The sequence below is a fragment of the Rhododendron vialii genome, chromosome 6a (genome assembly GCF_030253575.1).
Source record: "Rhododendron vialii isolate Sample 1 chromosome 6a, ASM3025357v1".
In the NCBI taxonomy this organism is placed as follows: Eukaryota; Viridiplantae; Streptophyta; class Magnoliopsida; order Ericales; family Ericaceae; genus Rhododendron; species Rhododendron vialii.
The window spans coordinates 16649482-16670110 of record NC_080562.1 but is presented as its reverse complement, the minus strand read 5'-3'; the positions used below and the strand labels follow the sequence as shown (position 1 = coordinate 16670110).

General features: G+C 37.4%; 1 protein-coding gene across 2 annotated transcripts in view; it reads right to left on the bottom strand.

Annotated features, from left to right (window-relative positions):
* Positions 1-10022: 10022 nt before the first annotated feature.
* LOC131330320 (histone-lysine N-methyltransferase ASHH2) overlaps positions 10023-20629 on the bottom strand; it is a 41530-nt gene continuing 30923 nt past the window's right edge. The window contains exons 18-19 of one of the 2 annotated variants that reach the window (XM_058363858.1): positions 16206-17715; positions 10023-13483 (exon numbers count right to left, since the gene is read on the bottom strand). In XM_058363858.1, the coding sequence (XP_058219841.1) occupies positions 16483-17715 (1233 nt within the window). In that variant the 3' untranslated portion in view covers positions 10023-13483; positions 16206-16482. Of the gene's footprint in view, positions 13484-16205; positions 17716-20629 lie in introns of those variants that run through there. The other variant, XM_058363859.1, reaches the window with a different exon arrangement.

The window sequence follows — 20629 nt, the reverse complement described above, 5'->3', positions numbered from 1 at the left end:
TCTCTCTCTCTCTCTCTCTCTCATCCTATACATACACGCGTCCACATACATTCTCACCCTATATATACACGCGTCCACATACATTAGAATAAAAGAAAATCCCACCAAATGTGGCACTTGTCCCCTATCCCTAATATCATTATCAGTATCCCTCTCATTCATTCTCCTTCCCCATTCCACCCCTTCCACACTTATCCTCTCACCTTCTCACTACCTCATTCTCTCTCATTATACATACCCACATAAATCCAAAAATTGAACACTAGTATATTATTTCACTCCAAATTCTATTGTTGAGTCTAGAAGAGAGAGAGAGAGAGAGAGAGAGACGAATTTCTACATAAAATCCCTCCGTACATCATATTCAGGTTCCCAATCAACCACTACATCACCAAGCATCCACAAATTACCTTCCAATCATTTCGAGTCAGCCCCGAGTCCCCCGCTGCCACCGCTGTCTTTTTCATTTTACTGAAATCGTCTGCAAACTGGTATCCGCTTGTTCGGCCGGATTTAAGGTAGATTAATCTCTATCCTACCATCTCCTAAGTATATTTAGTTCCTAGATGTTAGTTTTAATGGATTATAGTGCTAGAAATTGAGCCCATGCATTAAAACCCATGAACCGAGATTTTCCTCTGTCTTTCAGAAAGCTACTGTAGCTGAACGTTGAGTTTTAAAAATGTTGTACTAGAATTACACTTAGGTCCCTGTACTTACTTCCGCACTAGATTCGGCCCTAAACTTGTAGTTGACTTATTATCATCATTTACATTTTAAAGTATGAAATGACAAATGCATGTTTGTCCATGATTAATGTTAATGTGTTTATAATTTATATAAGGATATATTAACTAAACTGTAGGTAAAATAGTGAACATGCAAAAATAAATAATAATCTATAAGGGACTTATAAATGGACTAGATGAAAAGAGAAAAACAAAAAAATAGTTAAATAACTAAACTTACTGTTAACTTAAAAGATTTGTATTAACTATTATATTAATGTCTTAGAGCATCCACAGTGGTATAATCAAAACAAAAAGGTTTATAAGATTAACAACATTTACTCAAAAAGAGCTCACATTGGAATAACCAAACTTAGAAACATCTTAGTAACTTATTAAATTTTGGCCCTTGGATAATCAAAACTACCAACATTTTGTCAATAATCAAATTTAATTGTCTTCATATTTCCTCAATCAAGTACACCATCATTACACAAAAACATTCTTTATTCCATTTTAAATATGTTTATAACAAAAATACTTTTAAAAATAGTTTTTTTTTTTTGCAAAAACAGTTTTTTTACACTTTTTTTATTAAAACTTTTTTTCCCAAATATTTTTTTTTGAAAAGTTTTATTTCAAAATAGTTTTTTTATTAAAACTTTTTTTTTTCAAAAACTTTTCTTTTGAAAAAAAAAAAAACTTTTTCTATTCAAAAACTGTTTTTTTTTTAAACTTTTTCTCGAAAGCTTTTTTTTTTATCAAAGTTTTTTAAAAACTATTTTCTCTTTTTCTAATAACCTATTTTTATTAGTTTGAAAACTTTTTAAAATTTTTTTTTTCTATGTCACAATTTCTAGATTTTTATAAGTTAAAAATGTAATGTGGCAAGTTTTGGTTATTCAATTTTGGCTGTACCATTGTGGATCTCTACATTGCTAACCTTAGCACCCCTTAAATGGATAACCAAAAGATGATGTGACAACTTTTGACTATCCACTTTTGATTATTCCACTGTGGATGCTCTTACTAAGTGAAAGTGTGAGGTGGATTGATATATAAAAATTAGGTATGTCCAAGTATCCTAAGGTTTACGAGATACTACAAGATTAATAATCTCAAGTATAATAAAGATGGAAACAAAACCTATTCAATAAAAACATAATAATCCAAAAGGCATCCGCCAAATCCAAAACCCTTATGTGTTTAATTACTTGCATGTATCAATTGTTATATTTTGTTATGTCATTGAAATGTATCATTTGTATGCATTATTTGGTTATTGATAAATCATGTTGGATGTGTTAGATTGGACTTAGGTTTGTTAGGACCAAATTCCGTAGTCTTAATTGTATTGGCAATTCCATATGACAAAACACATATTTTATATCGAGTTATAATTTTATTATTTTTAATAGGCTAGTGAGTCTGTATAGGATTAGAGTAGAAGGAATCGTTATTATTTGTAATCGAGAGTGAGCGTATTGGATAAAAGGAGGTCGGCTATAGTAAGATGAATTTCGGCGAAGACGGATCGACCCGGTTATCAATCGACACCAACTGTTCTAATCGAAAGCATCGTTAAAAAAAGGGGGGGGGGGGGGGGGGGGGGGGGGGGGGGGTTTTTTTATGGACATGGGCTTTTCTTCCTAGGTTTTGGTAGATAGCCTTATAAAGAGAAAAAGAAACGGCAGCCACTTACAAAGCCTTGGGTTTAATATCTCAGAACAATATACCGAGGGCTATATTCATTGATCTTGAAGAGTTATGATACCTGGGTGCTAATCGGTCAACTTCAAGAGGTTTTATTCATTCATCTACATTTGAATCGCAGAAGCAAATCTTTTTCGTGGAGTTTAAAAGGTATTTCAGGAAGGCTTGTGGATTCAAGGCGACGACAATCAAGATCACTGGGTGCGATGTACGTGTGACTCGGCAGGTAGTACTTAGAATGTTGTGAGGATTTACATCGTTTGGATAGGTATATCTGTAACTGCACAATGATTATAGTGATTTGATTCCTTCCCGTGGTTTTTTTCCATTTTGGGGTTTTCCACGTATATCTCTGTGTTGTGCGATTGATTGCTTGGCATAGTTTCTGTCGGTAGTTTTATTTTGTGATTTGCACTCATACTGCTAGGGTTTTTTAAGGGATTGTTAGGAAACCCTGATTTTTCAATTGGAATCAGAGCGAGCTGCTCTTTCCGTTAGGATTTATTTTCCTAGAGCAGATCTATCATGAGTATGAATATGAATCATATGTCTAGAAATTTTTCTATACTTGATATTAATAATTTTAGTAAAGCTGAGACTAATCAATCTAATGATTCAGATAGTAATGATACATATGATATAAAAGCTATGAGTTTGGATCTAAAAAAATTTAAACCTTCTTTGAAGAAAAATAATAATTTAGAATTAGCCACCAAATTAAAACAATCTGAGAAAGAGATAACCGATGCATTACATGAACTTGACTTGCTTAAACACAAAAATATGAATCTTGAAAATGATATGCATAACCTTTTTGAGACTAACAAGCTTCTTGAATCAAAAGTAGCAAAATTGCAAGTTGAACTTGACAAGGCCAATGCTACTTTTAAGAAATTGAATGCAGGTTCACAAGTGTTAGATGAAATTTTGTCTTCTCAAAAGGTTTCATCGGATAAAGGTGGACTTGGGTATAAAGTAAAAGAATCTCCAAAGTCAAAGGCAGGAGGAAAAATATTATTTGTCAAGCCAAATAGCAGTGTACTCACTCCTCCTATGGCCAACCAAGCCAAGTCGCCCGTTAAAGAAAATAATGTCAAACATGCTCGCACAAAGACTCGTAAGGCAAAGATGTGACATGCAACGGTTCCAAAAACCACTATCAAGCATGGTGAGGTAAACGCTTTCAAGTTTAAGCCTTTTTGTCATCATCGTGGTCTTCAAGGTCATATTAGACCTCATTGCACGAAACTGCATGTGACACATAATTCGTACGCTCATTTGGGACATTCTCATAGGTATGTTAAAGATATTCCTACTTGTCATAATTGTGGAGTGATTGGCCACATAAGACCACATTGAAAGAAACTTTATTTACCTAATAAAATAAATTTCTTTAAAAATGCCCATTTTATACCCACGTGTCATTTTTGTGGGATGAAAGGTCACATTCGGCCAAATTGTTTTAAACTCCACGGGTAGCCTACTGCTCCACCCCAATACTATGCTGATAACCATGGGAGTAAAACTCAAACGCCTAATTGTAAAGTGGCACCACAACCTAAGGATAAGAATATGACTTCTAGACCTTGCCTAGATTTCTTAGAAAGGTTGAGGAGGTCAAGACTAGATGTGTTTGGGTAAAGAGGTCGAACTTAATATCTTGTGCGAATTTGCCTACTAATCCTTTAGATGACATCGGATTGTCTCGAGGGGTTGACCTTGCCGTTTGAGACTAGGTTATTGTTCCATAACTTAGGTTTAATTAATTTTGCATATCTCATTGCCTAGAGTTATGGAGTTTCATAGTTTTGTGTTTCTTTTGTTTCGTAGTTATTTTTTTGTCTTTAAAAAAATATTCAAAAAAAAAAACTTTTTGGTGGTTGTTGTGGGGATTGAGCATGATATATAGTGTTTGATGCGTAGTTGAATATCATTGGATTTTATGAACATGTTCATCCATAGTTTTATTGCACTTCTTTCATGGTATTCTCACTGCAGTTAAGTTTAAATGTTAATATATCATGAGTATTCGATATTATGTACACTCATCCATGGCTATTGGTCAGGTTCTCAAATAGGGATCACTCTTCTCATATGCTTCGTTTTATCTTGTGTCTTCCCTGAGCCGTGACCACCTTTTTTTGGTTTTCGTCACTAGAGCCCTCGTTTATTCCAAAAAAAAAGAAGGAAAAGGATAATATATATGTTGGCTTTTGCTTATCCGGGCGTTCATCGAGTAACTGGACAATTGGGGTGAGGTATTCTCTCTCTGAGCGTTCACGTTAAAAAAATGGATAGACCTTGTGAAGGCACCCGTGTTGGACCATTTGCTTAGTAACCGGGCATTGGGCATTGGGTATAAGGTATTCTTATTCTCAATATTCGTGTCAAACAGCGGCGGGGTAAAAGTAAAAATACGGTTATGAATTTCTATTGATTACTTATTAATCAAATGCCTGTTGTTGAGGGGGAGCTTGTGATTAATTATATGCGACTCGTATGTCGAACCTAGAAAGGTGTATCTTGTTGAGGGGGAGTCACTAGATAAACCTAAGCACTTGAGCATCTTGGCCCTATTTTGAGTTGCTGAATTTTTTGGTCATAGATGCACACACACACTTTCCTCTCATGTCGATGATCATGGTGTGTTGCATTCCTTTTACCTTGCATGGTGTTATATCATTAAGCGGTGCCTTAAAATTTGGATGTCTTTTTCATCTCATCTTATGATATAATACTTGCGATAAAACTATCTCATGCTTGTATCTTCACATTTCTCATTTTCTTTTAGCATTTAGTTTAGTTTTCTTTTATTGGTTTTTGCGTGTCTATTAGTTCTTCATTATGTTATTGAATTTAGTCATCAAGCTATTTATGCTAATAGTCACGCTTTGCTTAAATTTTTTCTTTGGGTGCTTCTATTGGTCACTCGTTGTTTAATTTTCCGATATTCGCAATTATTATTTATTGTTAATCCTATTCGCCCTTTGTCATTCCATGTCAAAAAGGGGGAAAATGATGAAAAGGGGAGTAGGTTGCCTATTGTTCTAATGTATTTGAATGTTGAGTTTTGTTTTGCAGCTGTTCTACAACTCGATCTTAGTTCATTAGTTTTTCAATGTAGTGTATTTTGTCATGGAAGTGCCAAAGGGGGAGATTGTTAGGACCAAATTCCGTAGTCTTAATTGTATTGGCAATTCCATACGACAAAGCACATATTTTATATCAAGTTGTAATTTTATTATTTTTAATAGGCTAGTGAGTCTGTATAGGATTAGAGTGGAAGGAATCGTTATTATTTGTAATCGAGAGTGAGCGTATTGGATAAAAGGAGATCGGCTATAGTAAGATGAATTTTGGCGAAGACGGATCGACCCGGTTATCAATCGGCACCAACTGTTCTAATCGAAAGCATCGTTATAAAAAGGAGGAGGGGGGAAGGGGTCGTCTATTTATGGACATGGGCTTTTCTTCCTAGGTTTTGGTAGATAGCTTATAAAGAGAAAAAGAAACGACAGCCACTTGCAGAGCCTTGGGTTTAATATCTCAGAACAATATACTGAGGGCTATATTCATTGATCTTGAAGAGTTATGATACCTGGGTGCTAATCGGTCAACTTCAAAAGGTTCTATTTATTCATCTACATTTGAATCGCAGAAGCAAATCTTTTTCGTGGAGTTCGACAGGTATTTCAGGAAGGCTTATGGATTCATGGTGGCGGCAATCAAGATCACTGGGTGCGGTGTACGTGTGACTCGGCAGGTAGTACTTAGAACGTTGTGAGGATTTACATCATTTGGATAGGTATATCTGTAACTGCACAATGATTATAGTGATTTGATTCCTTCCTGTGGTTTTTACCCATTTTGGGGTTTCCCACGTATATCTCTGTGTTGTGCGATTGATTGCTTGGCATAGTTTCTGTCGGTAGTTTTATTTTGTGATTCGCACTCATACTGCTAGGGTTTTTTTAAGGGATTGTTAGGGAACCCTAATTTTTCAGGGTTCACTGGGTGGTTACGAGTAGTGAATCATGTAGACGATGATAAGTAAATGGAAAATGGTAAAGTGTTGAAAGTGTGAATACCGTGTGGATTGTGAATTGAGTCATGGCGATGGCAAGGGTAACCTATGGGGCCTTGTGTTGACTGTGGGTCCCAGTGATGAGATATGTTGTGACACTAACGTATGATACGTCATGGAAAGTTTCTCTTCGAGGAAGAGACAGGGTTCCATGAGACGGTTATAGTTAGTGAGACGTTAATGTATGATACGTCATGGGAAGTTTCTCTTTGGGGAAGAGAATGGGTCCCATGAGACGGTTATAGTTAGCGTGGGGTAGCGGATGTCCGACCCTAATGTATGATATGTCATGGGATGACTCGATCCTCCTGTTATGGTCTTAAGTGAGAACATGCTCGGTACATAACTTAGGTGCGCTCAGCTAGGACCTTGGTACAAGATAAGCAAGAGGAAGGGTGTACCCATGAGACGGTTGTAGTTAGTGGATGTGGGAGGAAAGGATCTCGTGGAGATGATCCTTAGATTTCATGTAAGATGATGGATAGTAAAGAAAAAGACGATATGCTATAATTTTGTACCTCTCGTGTATTATCAATTGTGATATTATTGTTATTATTGAATGCTAATTGTAGAGTAAGGGATTGGTAGGATTGAGATTATTCTACTAGGTGAATTATCACTCACAAATACGTTTGTATCTTGGTAAATTGGTTGCTTCGGCGATCAATTTGCCAGAGTATGCAGGGTTCAATGATGGAGCAGTTAGACACAGGAGGAATACCAAGGGCGAAGACCAAGGATGCTTGAGATCTGTATCAACACTAAAGTCGCTTTGAATATGTTTAAATAAAATGTTAGATTTTTTTTTAATTTTTAAATGTAAATTTTGTATAACGACAAATAGAGGTCTAATAGTTTGTAAAATTCAATGTATTTTAAGGTTAATGCTTCCGAAATTTTGTGAAAAATCAGGGCTTTACAGTGGGTGTTGGCCTTATAGGAAAATGGGGGGAAAGGTGGAGTTGATTGAGAAGGGTATGAGGTGATGGTAGCATGGTGGTGTACGTGGGGGGAAACAATTTGGCGGCGAGGGTTTTAGGGAGAAACGAAGTTGATGTGGAGGTGGTTTATATACGAGAGTGGGTGAGAGGGGAAGTGTGGGTGCAAGTTTGGAGGATAAGGATGGAGGTGGTTGAGTGTGGGAGGGACGTGGAGGGTTAGTTTCAATAGGATTCTAGTTAGGATTTTTTGGGTTTAGTTAGGAACTATAAGGGATGAGTATGGCTGTGTGTATATCTAAAGTATAATAATTTCCGTATATGATTTGTAAGTAATATCAATTATACACAATAATTATTCACTCTAATCAATGATTGAAAAAATTATAAATTTTTATTTGAAAAATTTAGGGTAAATTTAGGATCGTTACCTTAGGTGTTTTAAAAGGGGAGAGGTATATTGGGAAGTTTAGGTGAATTTTGTGGGTTGTGTGGAGTAAACTTTATATTAAATATATGGGTGGCAGGTTAAGTGAAGGAAACGGGTTACGTGGAATAAATAGAAGGCTACGAATAGTGGCCCCCTTTGTTTATATAGGGTTTGAAGTATTAGTTACATAAGAGCCCTTTGGACTTTGTGTAATAATAGATCGACCATGCAATTTTGAGACAATCTGCACTTAGAACCCAAACTTCTTTTAAATCTTCTTTTTATCCAATATCTTGGGCAATGAGCTCAGTCAACCTATAAACAAAATAAAAGCAAAATAAATATCAAGTAACAAATATAAATGACTAACAAATGTAGTTTGAAGAACCAAAATATCAATATTTCGGCACTTAGTTATACAGGGGTTGAGAGCTTCTCTCTCTAGGAATAGAAAGACAATGCACTCGTCCTTCCAGAAATCCACCATAAATCATTCATTTTTGGATCTCCCCTCAAACAATCGGTTTGCAAGGCTTGACTTATAATCTATAAAAAATTGGTCTAGAGTCCATTATAGCATATTCGTAACCCATCAAGTCCACTTCTAAATTTCATAACCCCTCTAGTCCACTAATTAGGTTTGGTAAGGTCTTTAGTCCACTTCTTTTAAAAAAGAAATTAAACCAAGACAAAAATGTCCTCCTATATAAGCTGTCATATAGAGAGAAACCTAGACAAAAATATGGAGCACAACCTCCTCCTCCTCTCTCTCTCTCTCTCCATCCAAACACCACACTACGACAGTAATCACAATTAATCACTACCACCACTGCAAGGCGCAGGCAATTACTTACAAGAGATATGTGATCAACCCTATTCGTGGAATCTTTGCCTGGGGTACAGCCTCCTCCCTCTCTCTCTCTCTCTCTCTCTCTCTCTCTCTCTCCCCGCCGATCCTTCCTTCCAGCGCCGATCGTCCCCCCTTCCACCCCTCCCCCGCCGTCGCCTAACGCCACTTCGGCATCACTGTCGACCTCAACAATTAGAGCGCCTTCATCGTTGACTGGTCTGTCCGCCACTACCTCTGCCCCCGGCGACGCCGTCCTCCTCCTCCACGTCTATTGCTCCTACTCCATGGATCTAATTTTGGTTGTAACGCGATCCTCCACGAACTTTTGTTTTGTTGTTGGAAACATGTGTTTGTTGAAGATTGAGAGGGATCAGTTTTTGGTTGTAAGGCAGTCCATTGGTCATTTTGATTGTGGTTTTGAATTTCAGTTTGAGGTTATATGTGTGCTTTTGTGTCACAAAACAACATAATCTGTGTGTATTTTTGTCATTTATTCTTTTTGTCAAAATCTGTGTGTATTTTTGTCATTTAGAACTACAGAAACTCAGATATAATGTTATATATTCTATTTTTTTATGAGATTTAGAATTACAAAAGCTCATATATAATGTTATATGTTCTATTCTTTTTTTTTTTTGTGAGATTCAGAGTTGTAGAAACTCAAATATAATGTTATATGTTCTGTTTTTTCTGTTTTGCGATATTTAAATATTCAAAAACTCACATATAATGTTATATATTTTGTATGGACCAGTATACAACGTTAAAGACTAAAAACAAGAAAAACCAAAAAGAAATGTTGCATGTTAGAAAATTTTTGCCCCACATATAATGTTATATGTTAGAAAAAAAATTTCACTCATATAAGATTAAAAAATCAATACAAGAAAAATAGAAAAAAAACAAAAAGAGAAATTTGTCACATATATAACGGTAAATGTTAAGTGTAACGGGTTCAATAAAAAAAATCAAGAAAAATGAAAAAATATGTTTTTTGCTACACATATAACGTTATATGTGGCGTGATGGCAGCGGCGGCGGCAGCTTGATTGCAACAAAAATGAAAAAAAATGAAAAAAATATTCTTTCGTGTTAGCCAAATAAGACCCTTGTTTCTTAGGTTGGGTATTTTTGGGTATTTTTGTCATTAAAATTATTAGTGGATTTAGTGGATTATGAAACTTAGAAGTGGACTAGATGGGTTTGAAAAGTGCTATAGTGGACTTATGCGAAATTCTCCTTATAATCTATATAATCATTTAATTGCAGATTCCTTCGAGTTCTTTTCCTTGGAACAAATTCCAGTCGGCCTCTCGAACTCCTAATTGGGTTATGGGATACTCAAATCGGAGGAGGGCCACTCCAAGGAACCGTGTTCACTGTTTCATACTTGTTCCTCGATTTAGAAACAGAGCTTTGCCTTCCACGGCTACGATTCAGCGAAGGGTCTTTCCTCGCCAGATCTACTAACTCCTACCAGAGACATCAAGATGCCGGTGGGTTCAGTTCAGTTCACTTGCTGCCGGCAAGTAGGGTTCAGTCTGCTTCATCTTCTTTGATGATGGGTGCAGAGGGTTTCAACTCAGATCGGCGGTAGGGGCAACCTTCCAAGGGCATCTCAATCGTTGTCGGTCGGAGGAACCTGAGGTGGCAGGTCTATAACTCGTCGGACCTCCTAACGGCAGGTATCATTCCTTAGACATGTAGATCCATATTGAGAACCTCGAATGGGCAGTCATCTATTTAGACTGAGATCGGGTTAATCTTTTGGATTTATTTCATTAATCCTTGTTCTAGTTAGACTCCCCGGTGTGTCACCGGATTTGGGTAAATGCAGTAGATTGGTTTTGCCAAAAAAGAACAAAGCAGGTGCTGTTTGGTTGCCCAATTATGGGGCTAAGGCATTAGCAAATATGCAGGGCTAGTTCACAATCCAAGTTCTTTGCTTCATTGGGCCGTTGGTTCGAGTGTAGTGTGACTATGACCGTGACTGTCCTTACTTGATTAGTGGTGATGCAATGATTGAAAGGGATTGATTTATGGTTCCTTCTGCAGTTTTTAGTGCTTTCTGTTTGTGACCAGGTGATTCAGAGGTAATGCTCAGATGATGGGTTGCCAAATGATTAGGTGGTTCGGCATTGTTAATGGTAATCAGACTCGAGGCACATGTACTGTCCCTCTTTTAGGTTATAGTGAGACTTGGAAAATAGGCTGAGGGTTTAGTAGACCGGATGGAATGGGCGTGGTGTGCAGGGTACTTTCGGGGGTAACCTTGTCGGAGCCTCTTCTCAAAGCCTAGTTCCTCTGCAGTAATTGTTCCTTAGAAGGGGGTACTACGATTGACACTTCTGAGTTAGGTTGGAGCTCTGGAACCTTGGTTTGCTTATCCCATCTCTGGAGACTACTGGTAGTTGGTATTTGGCTTAGGGCGGATTGTTTTCTGGCGAGCCTTGGGAATTTGGATGAGAGTGTGTTAGTTTGGAAGGAATGGGTGTGGTGTGTAGGGTTGGGCCCCCTATCGGATGCTGTCATCTCCGGATCAAGCCTCTTCTCGGTGCCTAGTTCCTCTGTAGTAGCTGTTGAGTCTCTCCTCGATGCCGAGTTGCGATGGTTCATTAACTGGTCGTTATTCGATCATGACTCTATATCTTAGATTTCATATTATTTACCACTCGCATCACTTCATATCATACCCCATTGTGTTATCTTTTCTCATAGATGGATAGTGCAATAGGGTATGATAACAAAACACACTGCACTTTTGTTATTTACTTTATTCTACCCTATTCTCCATGCGGGTTGTGCATGGGTTATCGCAATTTTTTTCACTCTTCTTTTTTCTTTCCTCCTGGGATATGCCCCTTGTAGGCTGTACATTCAGTTATCCTTTTTTTAATTTCAAGCTAATTTACCCTAAAAAAAAAAATTTATTTCGGCACTTATCACAAGTCATACGAACAAGATTGCAATTATCCTTAATGGATAAAAGCCATAAATGATGAGTTGATAGCTTGTCCAAACTCAGACTTGAATGTTGATTCTATTGTTGGATGGTAAAAAATTTGTTGGTTGCAAAGATGTTTACAAAGTAAAACTCATTTTGATGAGGCTTTGGATTGCTACAAAGTTAGCTGCCGAGAGTTTTTTTAAATAATACAGGATTTGATCATGGGCAGACTTTTGCTCCAATTTCCAAGATGACCAGTGTTAGGCACTTTGATTTATAAGGTTGTTATGCATCACTTGACCTCTATTTTCAGATGGATGCTATGGACGTGTTTCTTTCTACAAAGTTTTATATTGACCTCCTCTGCGTTTGTCTCATCCCTCTGGTCTAGTTTATTGTCTTCGTCCTGCTTTTTTTGCCTCAAAGAATCTCATCATACTTGGTATTAACACATTGTTTCAATATCTCTACCCATTGATTAAGCTCATGATTCTTGTCTTTTTATTTGTTGCACTTCTACCGGATTAGTAATAAGATCATTACTATTTTTATTCTGCTACCATTAGTGAGGTGAACTACATCTGTTTCGCGAATTTGAAATAAAGGTTTGGTTCATATTTGTTACTTTCTTGGCATTGAAGTTGTTTCTTCTTCTTAGAGATATCTTTTACTAGTATAGACCAGATATGAATGTATAATTCTCCATCGTGTTAATCTCATTGATAATAATGTTGTTGATACTCCTATTGAGATGCATGCTGAGTACTCTGCTTCAGATGTGTTTTCCTCGACGATCTTACAAGGTATCGCAAACTTGTTTGTTGCTTAGTAATCTTACTGTTTTGTCCTCTAATTGCTTAGTAATCTTACTGTTTGTTGATTAGTCAGTTTGTTTTGAATCCAGATTCTTACCCACCGGTTGCCTTATTACGTATCTGGTGTTATGTTTGTAGCACACAAGCATTGTGTATCAATGGTTATTAGTCTCTTACACATCGAGTTTGATTTTTCAATCATATGATGATGATGGTTGGCAAATGATATCTCCAATCGAAGTACACTTGTGATTTTTTTTGTCATTTCGTTTCCAAACATTCTTAATGAGGCACTACTGATTTGTCGTTGCTTACATCCTCGCAGCAATTGGCTAAGTTCTTCATTTTCTTTTTTCAAACAGCAAAGAAAATTTTATTAACTAGAGGTTAAGATGATAGAAAGTACAAGGCATCATAATAAAACAAAATGCATCACAATCGATACCCAACCTGCCCGCTAATCTAGGCCTGTCAATGGGCCGGATCCGATCCGGATCCGACAGATCCGGATCCGAATCCGATAAGACACAATCCGATCCGGATCCGATAAGACTCAAATCCGATAGTGAGAATCCGGATCCGAATCCGAAAAATCCGGATCCGATCCGAAAATCCGAATCCGATCCGGAAACTTTTTTTACTTCAAAAATTTTAGCCAAAAAAAAATATTTTTTTCAAAAAAATACAATTTTTTTTTTCAAAAAAAAATTATTTTCAGAAAAAAAAATTAAAAAAATTAAAATAAAAAATAAAAATAAAAATACAACTTCTTAAACATTTTTTTTTTCAAAATAAAAATTTTACTATTTTTTTAAAAAAAATTAAAATTTTTAAAAAAAATAAAGTTCGGATTCGGATTGATAACGGATTTAATCCGATCCGATCCGGATCCGACCCAAACAACTGCTGCCCACAAGGTCACCGGGCAAACCCATCAACACTAACGATGCCATCCAGCGATCTTCGCACCAACAAAACCTGCAAGAGAAATCTCCGAAGAGCTTTGGTCAGATCGCAATTCAACAAACAACAGAAAAGAAAAATTTGAGATGTTAGGCCGAAACCCGAAACACCCAACAGTGTAAACCGTCTGGAGTCACTTCTAGATTATCATTGGCTAAGTTCTTAATATTTACTCACTCTGTTGTAGCATTTTTGATGATATATATGCTTGCATCTAGAGTATTTGGGGGGCAGCCGGGAGGTGTGCATATGCAACATTTTGAGTTATTGTTATTTATCATTTTTTAATTTTATTTTTGTTATTTATCTTTCGGGTATGCATTTTTTATTCCTTTTTTTTTTATTTAAGGAACACAAACATAATACTAACATTTTTTTTATTCTTTAACACCGTTAGAGTTATTGGCGGAGTTATATTGGGGCCCGGGGAGGCCCCGGTCCCTCCGAGCCCCTGAGTTTTAAAATTTTTATTTTGTATATGCCTGATTTTGAATATTATTGATAATTATTTGTATCTAGCTACTTATAATCTTAATATTTTAGGGAAAAATTCAAAAAAAACCGTTGAACTTACACCGCAATATCCCATAGGCCTCCAAACTTAATGTATTTTCAATTTAACCTCCAAAGTTTACAAAAAAACTTACAATTAAGCCTTTGCCACCATCTTCCATCAAGTTACAAATAGAATTGTGAAATTTGTACTATTCATCCAATGTTTAATATTTATTTGGACCCATTACGGATCCTATATAAAGATGATTCAAACTGCAAGTCATTTTTAAAATGTAATTTTATAGGTTCCTTAAAAAATTTAGCCCAATCTGATATCGGTAGGGCTCTCATATGAGTTAGGGTTCTCTTAGGGTGCTTATTTGTCTTAGAGCCAAAATTTCATTATGACCATTTAGGATAAAATTATTTGAAAAATAAAATTTTCACACCAGTTCAAATAGATTTAAAATTAAAACACTTAGTTTTTTTTATCCTGTTCAATCTGTTTGTGAATTTTTTTTTTAAAAATATGGTTAAAAAATTAAGTGCTCTAATTTTCAATCTGTTTGAACAAGTGCGAAGATTTTATTTTTTTGATCATTTTATCCTAAATTGTCATAATAAATTTTTGGTTCTAAGACCTTTCAATGAGCACCTTAAGAGAGCCATAACTCAAATGAGAGCCCTACCGATATCGGATTGGGCTAATTTTTTAAGGAACCTATTAAATTACATTTTAAGAATGACTTGCAGTTTGAATCATCTTTATAGGATCCGTAATGGGTCCAAATAAATATTAAATGTTGGATGAATAGTATAAATTTCACAATTTTGTTTGTAACTTGGCGGCAAATGCTTAATTGTAAATTTTTTGTAAACTTTGGAGGTTAAATTGAAAAATACGTTAAGTATGAAGACCTATTGGACATTGCGGTTTAAGTTTAGCAGTGTTTTTGAATTTTCCCTAATATTTTTGGTTTGATTTGACAAAAAATCTATTACTTTACATACTCATTTCTCAATTTTTTTCATAAATAAAAATAACCATGTGACTGTTAGAATAGCCTAAAGAAAAAACAAAATGATTGGTATACTTTAACTGTATTAAGCTAGAATCATTTCAATGTACAAATATAATGTATTGTAAAGCAAAAACTTTATGATATACAAAGTATTTGCTCCAATAAAAAATATGTCTATTAAGTCGGGCCTCCCGTTTCAAAATTCTGGCTCCGCCACTGACTAGAGTTTTGTCGCATTAAAAGGAGAAAGTCCCAACTGATGGTGACAGCATGTGTTTAACAATCGGATTGGAATGCACAGATAATTTTCTCTTGTTTGTTGATACCCGATTCGCATTAGGAATGGACCCCTTTTTGTGCTTTTCACAAATTATCAAATTCGGCTCCCTCAAACTAAACAGTGCGGTCACTAAAAAGTGTGCTCAGGTCTATTTGATCCATGCCATTTGCCACGGCTTGCAACTTTTGTGATGGATGGAGCTTGCACTGGCTGAAACGGTGTCTCGTATAATGTTTTCTTTGTCCTTCCTCCAGTTTATCACCGGCAAAAAAGGAACAGGGACTCCCTCATCTTTTTCTTCTCTTTTACTTCTTTCCATTTATTTGTTCTTTTTCTGTTTTGTATGACAATAAAACTCAAATCGAGATAGAAAACCGGTAATAGATGCCTACTAGCTCAGTTGGGAACAGGTAATGAGTTCTTCATTTGGTGAACATCTATGAGATGGGTAACATAACCGGTAAGTGAACGTCTATGAGGCCAATCCTTGGTCTTAAAACTCCCCATCCTCTGCAAGCATAAAACAAATGATCCAACTTTTACACACTTCCTCCATTGAACACTATAAAGAGATACTAATCTCTAATACCGCTAAAATCTTTGTGCAATCTCCTACTTACGACTGCCAGGCAATAAACAAAGAAGAGAAAAAATGGCTACGACTAGTCGATAATATTTTATAGAGTTTAAGGAACTTCAACAAGCAACTTGGCCATGTCCTGAAGTTCAGTCATTCGATGATAAACTTCAATGAAGTTATTACTTATATTCTGCTTCTGTAAGTTGCTTGTAGTTTTTACAACCAATGGAGTAAAGAGCATATTGTACATAGATAATGAGTAATAATGTCAGGAAATGAATCCTGGAGAAATCCCAATATCATCTTTAATTTTGAATAACAGATATTGACTAGAGAAACAAAGTAACAAAGTAAACGTACCATATCCATGTAGGCCCCCAAGAGATGATCAATGCTTTTCCAATTCTGATTTATTTCATTTGGGACACAAACAATTAATACAACTCAATGCACTGCGGTGTAGGTTTCCCAACTCCAAATGAGCCCATTGCAGCTATAAGACTTTGAAAATAGTAATGCCAGTTAGAATAGGAAAAAGTTATCAATTGTCTATGATATCCAGGTAACAAAGAATTGAAAGTACATACAGGGAGCATTGGAGAAATTTTAGGAGCTCCTCAAAGGTTTTTGTTATAAATCAATGATGTGTTTGCTGTTGTGGATATTGGTGAAAAGTATGGGAAGAATTTTGCACTCCAGGGTTGACATATTCCGAACTAGACTGACCATTGACTTCATTTACCACTGTCGCTACACCTACACTGCTGCACATCCCATTTCTTGAGTTGTTTACCATGAACCCAGAACCATTTCTTTTCTGGATCCATGGGGGCCCTACTTGGGGGTTGTTCCATTTTTTCTGCCTAAAGTACCTCCTTCCCAAACTATGCTTTCCATTACCTCGTTGAAAAGTATGTTGATTTTTTGCTCCATGTATTTGCACATCCAATGGTATCCTTGCACCACCAGAAGTGCTTGTAGTGTTTTGATCCAAGTGACAAATCTGTTCACCCATATTCTCTGTCACTTGGTTACGGACACAAGGTTGAGACAATACCCTCTTGCCATGAGGGTAAGGGGGTAATGGTGGGAAGGGTTGGAAAGGCATACCCGGAGCAACAATCCAACTCTCCAGAGTTTCTGCTTGAGGTATCCCAAATTGATGAGCAACTGGCAACGGAATCCCATAAGAAGTGGCCAAACGGTTGTTGAATCTTCCATTAGGATGACCCATAACAACTTCACAAGGGAACTCAGAAGGGATGACATTTTCGCAGTGGATATCAGTAGCAACTGAAGAAGCGTTAGATAGAACTGAAAATCCAGGAGGAACATCCTCATCAATCTTTTGTCCCATATCATCAGGCGAAAATCCAGGCGGAACATCCTCATCGATGCTCTGTCCGATATCATCTTCCCTATCTTCCACCTTGAGTTTGACCTGTCTGATTATCCCAAACTCATTTTTTGGGACTGCATGTGATTTTTGTAGCAAACTAGGCTGAGTTTCGGGTACCTTCTGCTGAGTAGATATTAAATCAAAGCTTATCTCTCCTGGCTCATCCCATCGGCTTTTACGTTTGCGAGTTATTGTCCCATTGGTTGGGAAACCACTGGTACCAGATGCAGAACAGCCTTCTGGGGTACAATTGTCATCTGAATTCGGAGCAATAACTGATTGCTTGATGCTATTAATAGCTTCTTCAGTATTGCCAGTTTTATCATGTCCATTTATGTATGATGGGGAGTATCTATTGCCATCTGAATCCCGGAGAAACTCCACCCTGCCATCACTCCTATCCATGCAGCTGCTTTTTCTAACAGGCCTAGGAATCCACCTATCCCGGAAGTTTCTTGCAATTTGATGGACCTGTGTAAAATAATAAGAAAAAAAAACATTCTTGAAAACATATTCAACCAGTACTCATTTTTATGAGAATGGATCTAGTTGAAAGAAAGATTGCAATTGGTATATACCAGCTGTAAATTTTGATGACAGCACAATGAAGGTAAACATAAAAATCTAGAGAAAATAAAGAACTGAGGATATGTACCAACCGATACATCTGATCTGACATAGACAATTCTCAACACATTACCACCCACCCAAATGAATTTTCACAAATCATTAAAGTATATATGCCCATCAGGACTCAACATACAACTAGTTTGCTACAAAAGGCAAAGAGAACCATCAATCCACTGGAGTAGAGAAAATAATGGTATGGGAAGCTCGACAGATTCCGCCAGTCAATGTCCAACAACCAACTTGCATGTGATTACAACCAATTAGAAACTGTATCGTGGGAAGAGAAACTAAGACCTCTGTAGACTGGAATGTGCATAATCTCTGCAATGTGCGCAATTTCGGTCCCTAGGATGGTCGGCAATGTGCGCAATCTCTGCAGACCAGCCGACCAGAGCAGTGACCGACCCGATCATGCAGGGAAGGGACTCAACCTCAGCTGACCACATAATATGATGCTAACCATGTTCATTGGGAGAACGTGCATGAAACACCACGGGCATGAACGTGCATGAGACTCCATGCAAAAGGTAAGGGGATTGAAAAACTAGGCACACAACAGATAACGTACATTGAAACATCATCAGCTCGATGGGACATCCATCCTGCTCAGGCGTCACTGAAGCTAAGTGTTAAGTTATGGGTGCAGTGTGTAATTAGTTTATAATTGATTTGTGTAAATAGATTAGGAGATAAGGGTCTTAGTGTAATTACTCCTTTACTCTTGTATAACTTCAACATAAATGAGAAAATAACCCTAATTTTTGGGTCTCAATTCTATCGTCTAAATTAACATGCTATTAGAGCTCATTGACGTTCAGCCTGGTCGTTTTTTTCCCAATGCCGACAGGCCTTTTTTCTCGTCAATCTTTCTTCCTCGATCCGTATGCCTCTCTTTTCTTTCTTGTTGAAGAACCCAGTTGTATCTGATCAAAAAAAAAAAAGAAAAAAGAACCCAGTTGTATGCTTCTTTTTCTTTCTCGTTGAAGAACCCAATTGCTGTCGTCGACCGAGTACTTTTCCAACAACAACCAGTGACACCCAGTATGCGGATCAAAAAAAAAAAAAACCAGTGACACCCAGTACTTTTCCGACTTCATCTGACCACGCTGGAGACTCGCCGGACCTTTACAAACTCCGACAACCACTCTTGCAACTCTGGTGACCTTCTGTTGCACTCGAAATCCACTGGGCTACCTCCTCCAGTGCTCATTTTGCTGTTTCTGTTTGATGCAGACAAGACCCAGCCTGTTCCAGCCCCTTCCAGTGCTCGTTTTTGCTGTTTCAACACTGTTTCGGCAGTCAATACAGTGGTAAGAGCTTCAATGTCTTTGGGGGCTCGAATTTGTGATTTTTAGGCTTGATTTCAGCTGGATCCCACTTGTTTGCTGTGATTAGTGTGGTGTTTTGAGGCTGATTAGTGCTGAGTTGACTGGGTATCGTGTATTTGGAACTGTTGTTCTGCTATTAAAATGTCGGATGATCAAAAGAAGGCTTCCGCTAGTACAACGGATGAGTTGAGTCGTGTAGGGACTCTGGATAACTCTTCTTTGGATATTTGCCATATTAAGTTGGATGGTACCAAATATTTGCTTTGGTCTTGCACTTTTACTTTGGTTATTGAGGCCAGAGGGATATCAGAGTTCATTGAGGGTCCTGTTACTCCACCTGATGCGGCTGTCAAACTTAAGAAATTTAAATCTTAAAAATCTTTAGTCATGACCTAGTTGTTTAACTCTATGAGAGCTGATATTTGCCATACTTTCTTGCTTCTTGATACTCCACATAAGATTTGGACTACTGCAGCCCAAACCTATTCTCAGCAGGGTAATGATGCTCAGTGTTTTGAGTTGAGGAAGAGACTCCGTACATTGGATCAACACCATCAATCTGTCGCTGTGTATTATGCTGACTTGAGTGGAGTGTGGCAGGAATTTGATTATTATCAGGGATTTCAGTTTGTCCTGTTGATGCTACTAATTGGCTAAAGTGGTTGGAGAAAGAGCGTGTTTATGACTTCCTTGCTGCCTTTGATATGGAATATGATCCGATTAGAGTGCAGGTGTTGGGTCGTGTTCCGTTTCCGTCTTTGGAAGAGGCCTATGCCATTGTTTAGCAGGAGGGGTGTTATGTTGAATACTCTTACTTCTAATTGTTCTGCCTTGGTTGCCATTTCTCAGGGTTAGTTTGGCTCTAGCAGTGGGCTCATTCCTCCACAAAGCTGTAAGTCACAGTCTGGTACTAGCAGCGGGCCTATTGATTGTGAAGTACTCCGGTGTGATTATGGCAACACCGGCCATACCAGGAATTTTTATTGGAAGTTACATGGTTGTCCATCGCGTGGGCGGGGGATGGACTCAGTGGTCGTAGTCGTGGTCCTATGCGTTCTCAGGCCCAAGCCCATATTTCGGAGTCTACAATTGCCACTTTGCCTGATTCTAGGTTCAGTACTAGTGTTCCGGCGTCATCTTCTGATCATATTGGTGATTCCTCTCAGGGGGAGATGCAAGCTCTCAGGCGCCTAATGGCTCGGGCTAATTCTCCATCTACTATAGCTCCCACTTCCATGGCAGCCCCCAATTCATCCTATTTTGCTCATGCATGTATCCCAGCTAGTGCATTTACCGCCTCTTTTGCTTTCCTCTTGGATTATTGATTCAGGTGCTTCAAATCATATGAGAAGTTGTTCATCTGTGTTTGATTCTTACTCTACTTGTTCCGGTAAAGGATAAGGTCAGAATAGCAAATGGGTCATTCT